At 37.6% G+C, this 4,581-nt stretch overlaps 1 protein-coding gene and 1 long non-coding RNA gene across 2 annotated transcripts; both read right to left on the bottom strand.

Annotated features, from left to right (window-relative positions):
* LOC110267400 lies at nt 262–1,168 on the bottom strand. Its single transcript, XM_021112910.1, has 2 exons — nt 1,054–1,168; nt 262–786 (listed from the first exon to the last, which is right to left on the bottom strand). The coding sequence occupies exons 1-2, from the start codon at nt 1,078–1,080 to the stop codon at nt 367–369; spliced, it is 447 nt and encodes a 148-aa protein (XP_020968569.1). The 5' UTR covers nt 1,081–1,168; the 3' UTR covers nt 262–366.
* On the bottom strand, nt 1,259–1,979 carry LOC110267401. The gene is made up of 3 exons (XR_002354963.1): nt 1,736–1,979; nt 1,446–1,661; nt 1,259–1,345 (listed from the first exon to the last, which is right to left on the bottom strand). It is a non-coding gene; the product is annotated as an uncharacterized LOC110267401 (long non-coding RNA).

The raw sequence follows: 4,581 nt of genomic DNA, 5'->3' as shown, positions 1-4,581 counted from the left end.
TAGCTACTCACTACAAGGTAGCCGAAAATTGGCGGCGATTTTAAATCGCCGCAAAATCAAATGCCGGCAGTTTATAGAAACGCCATGGATATGGGCGCCGGGATTGGGTTTGGCGGCGATTTTCATAAACCGCTGGTATAGCTTAACTATTTTTTATTTTTCATTATTATAAGAGTGAAAATTTTCAACAAAAATAGAATATAAACTTGAAGCAAAAACAAAATTGAAATATAAGCAAAACAAATTAATATATCCATCAAAATACGAAGTAAATAAATCTCTTTCGTAGAGTTGCTCAGTCTAATTCAATAAAATGTTTACTTCAATGCAAAATAACTCCAATCCTAATATTCTATTTTCGCTCTATCATTCCATGAAACTCATCCCTGCAGCGATGTCTGGTGGTAGCTCCACACCCTGCCTTTGAAACAGATAAATCAGAGCACTCTCCATTGCCTTCATCTTTTTCTTCTCTGCTACTGCCTCGTCCTCCATTACTTTCATCTTTTTCTTCTCTGCTGCTGCCTCGTCCTCCATCGCCTTCCTCTTCAACTTCTCGCCTTCCAGCTCTACCTGCAGTTCAAGCAGCCTCCTCTGGGTCTCCTCTAGTTGGACTCCGTTGCCAGGCGCATGTGAATTCGGATCGAAGAGTTGACTAGAAGTCGGTCCAAAACCCACACCACGTACTCTACCCGATTTTTCTTTTTCGAAAACCTGAGCAATGGAGTCATTTTGAGACAACATTCTGGCAGACTCATCCTGTTGCTCAATTTCCTCAATTCTTTCCTACATGCACAAATTAGTAATCTCCTTAATTAACTGTATCACTTACATCACGATAAAAAACACACAAATATAGCAGCATAAAAAGTTAATATTACACATAAACTCTATATACGAAATGCATGGTACAGCATTTTTTAAGCTTGGAGCATGCAATATCATAGTAACATGGAAAGATATGCACTATCAACCAAAACCACAAAAAAAAATAGGGGTAATTCTCCTAAATTGACTTGTGTTAACCTTTATCAATTAACAAGTACTACTTACACCAATTGCTCTTGCTTCATCATTCATATATGAGCCATCCTTCTTTTTGTGCACCTTGATCCATAACTCTCCTCTACCGACTATCCTTCCTTGTTCTTTCGACTGTAACAACAAAGTTTTTTCATTAAAATTTTCCACAAAATCACTGAAAATTTAGTCACAGAGATACTAGCATAACTAAATAAAACAAGTATATTACCTCCTCTTCCATCCGCAGTGCGAAGCTTTTCGAACCGCCAGTGTGGGTATATTGTTGTTTTGATCGATTCTCCGTGTTTTTTCTGCACTTCTCCTATTGGTCCATCAGAGACAAAGGGCGATTAGAATCTAATAGAAAAGGACTCAATGCAGCATAATTGGTATTCTTGTGTAACAACGATACAGTATATTACCTTCGTCTCAGGTTCGGCGCGATAGTCAAGGAACCATCTCCAATGCTCTCGATCAATTCCCGGCAATCGATTCTCAAGATTTTGATCAGTAGTGAATGTTGGCTCATAAAAACGGTCATACAACCTCAGCCTTGTTTCCTTCTAAGCCTTCCCCATACTTTTCAAAATATTTTTCTTAATAGTTCCTTCGCTGTCTTCATCAAAGTGGAAAATTTGCTACTCAGATAATACAAGTTGTCAATAATTGTAAAAATAAGCAAATTTAATTTACCCGGGATATAAACTTTTACCTTGACACATTCGTTATAAACCTTGTCTTTAGTGGTAATCTGATGCAACTTTTCCTACAGATGGAAAATTTTCCATAATCAGATCCCAGCAGACCAAGCACGCCACTCAACAGTCCAGCTTCGTCTCCAATTGCTTGCTTTGCATTGTTGAACCTGAGCACGATCTTCCTACCATTAGGCCGTGCCATAGCATCCCTCACGCTTAGTTTTGCCGGCTTGATTGTGCCGTCAGAATCTATAAGCCAAATATAACATTTGTGTTGTGGACAGCATGCGAGAAAATTTATATATAACATAATAATATTAAAATATTACCTTAGTATAAACCTAACACAAGAATTACGATGGATCAATTCAACATATAACATGCATAAATTGGTGTAGATTTGCAACACTTGAAAACAAATTTAAAAAAAAAATTACCGACTTTTTATTTAAAAAACTAATAATAAGAACAAATTTACCGCTTTATTTGAAATGTAGGCAAAAATAAAATTAATATAATAAATCAGAATCTTTTATAATTATTTTGACAGGCCACAGAATATATTTTATCCAATTAAAGATTATGATACAAGAAATTAAAAAACCACTTTGCAAACAAATGGAGAAGATCAAATGTCATTGACCTATTTTGCAACTGAAAGCATTTGGGATGAACGAATTTCAATATTGTGTAAATTAATAATGGGTGGAGCTTAAATGATGTTGATGGAAGAAAAATAATTTGGAAAGATACCTATGATCTTAACAGTCCAAAACTATGTAGTCTTACATCCTCTGCGACTCTGAACCACAGGAGCATCATGGAGCTCGTCAACTTCTTCTTCAACAAGAGGTTCCTCATTAGCATTAGCGTCCAAGTTGAGATGGCCTGTCAGCGAGTTTTGGGTACTATTTGTGCTCGTCTGTGGAGCAGGCCTTGGTTCACTTCGCGGGGGACGGAAAGGGCGTGAAGTAGCGGGGACACTATCACCATTAGCGGGGACACTTTCGCCATTAGTCGGAAGAATTTGAGAGCCATCATGGTGGGAGTCCAAAGTCGCATTCGCTCCCGTTTGAGGTTGGTGAGATCCTGGTCCCAATTTTGATTTTTTCATGAATCGACCTTTCCGAGCCATCGTAAACTCCTGACGCCAACAAGCACCCAAAAAATAATAAATATAGTCATGGTCCATAACACATGAATTAGTTAACAAGATAACTAAGTGGGCTTGGAAGAATGCCCTTCGTAAACACACATTCAAATAATCCTCACAAACAGGCTCCTATAATCAAATTACATACTAATTGAATAGTAACCTTCAAGGTAAGCCTCATAAGGTGTTAGTTAATCATAATAATCAGGTGGAACACTTGGTTCATGACAGTAATAAACAAAGTGAAGATGACAACTGAAGCTCGATTAACCATCATAATCAGGAAATTCAGTCATTTATACCACGCAAGTCTCAAATCTCAAAGTGAAATCGATTCAATAATGAAGCAAAGTGATCAGATAATGTTTTGTTTCAGTAGTGCACCAAATAAAAGTTATATGTTTATTCTGATCAAGTATTCAAGCTTTTCTTGCACAATGTTGTGTATATGGATTATGGTCCCAGCCAACAAGATATATACTCACATTAATAATTGAGGAATTAATGCTGTTGAACTAATTTTGATTAGTGTCCAATCTTAAGAGACAACATAAAAACTAATACAATAACTTATAAAGAGTGAGCTGGATATACATCTATGTTTAAGGTCCTTATATACTACAAGTAGTAGTGATTTGGATTAAAAATTGGATATTCAAATTAGAGGTAATGACCAAATCAGTACCAGAAAGATTAAAACGCTGACATTGCGGTACCTGACTATTGTAATCGACAAAATGGTACCTGGTTAATTTTAAAAACTGACAAGCGTGTCCATAAGCTTGCCGGACCAAAGCTCCGGTGAGGACAATGCTTACTTGGACACCGGATTATGCTGACAAATCATGTTTTAATTGAGTTGTAATTTCTAATTAATTAATTTGTTAGCCTAGGTAGAAATTAGATCAATTGGATTTCATTTTGCCCCCAAATCAGAACTCTTTGCCCTAATCCCAAATTAACAAGTGTTGTTACTGCTGGGTGACTTACTGTGACTTAGTGTTTCACTAAGAGTAAAACTAAAAGGTCACGTAAAGAGGGAGAGATGTTGCTCTGGTTACTTGGCGCGAAGAAGAACGAAGAGGAGTTGAGAGACATTGTCGAAGTCGTAGCGTCAACAGCGAGGGTTTGCTAGTGGCATCATCGCGACCCCAGTCTTTGCTAGGAAGAAACCTACGAAGAGGTAAGTTCGCCTTCACTCCATCCTCTCATTTACGTGGCTTTTATCGACAGCATTATGATCATTTTGATTGTTTTATTCATTGTATCTTCCCTCTACGATTTTTTAGATGGATCGTCTAGTTACCTTTGTTTATCATCACATGGGTGCCTTGAAAAGGGGTGTTGACGGTAATGTGATATACGACGGGGGTTTAGTAACTGAGATACACAGGGTGAATGTGGAGACATGTAATTTATTCTTTGTTGAGGGTTTATTTCTAGACTTGGGTTACCCTGGATACAATGAGGTGTACTGGCTAGAACCTGGTTTAGACTTAGGTAAGGATCTTAGAGTGCTTAGGATAGATGCTGAAGTCATGAGAATGTGTGAGAGTGCGATGAAGAATGACAACACTGTCCACCTATATTTTGATCACCCCATTGATGCAAACCCTGAAATCATTGATGAAGAAATCGTGTCTGATGGTAGCAATGATAGTGTGGTTGAAGTCAATCCAGGTGGTGATAATGTCAACGAGGTTGAAG

This window comes from Arachis ipaensis, chromosome B10 (assembly GCF_000816755.2).
Source record: "Arachis ipaensis cultivar K30076 chromosome B10, Araip1.1, whole genome shotgun sequence".
Taxonomy (NCBI): domain Eukaryota; kingdom Viridiplantae; phylum Streptophyta; class Magnoliopsida; order Fabales; family Fabaceae; genus Arachis; species Arachis ipaensis.
This window is presented reverse-complemented; position numbering and strand designations above follow the sequence as displayed.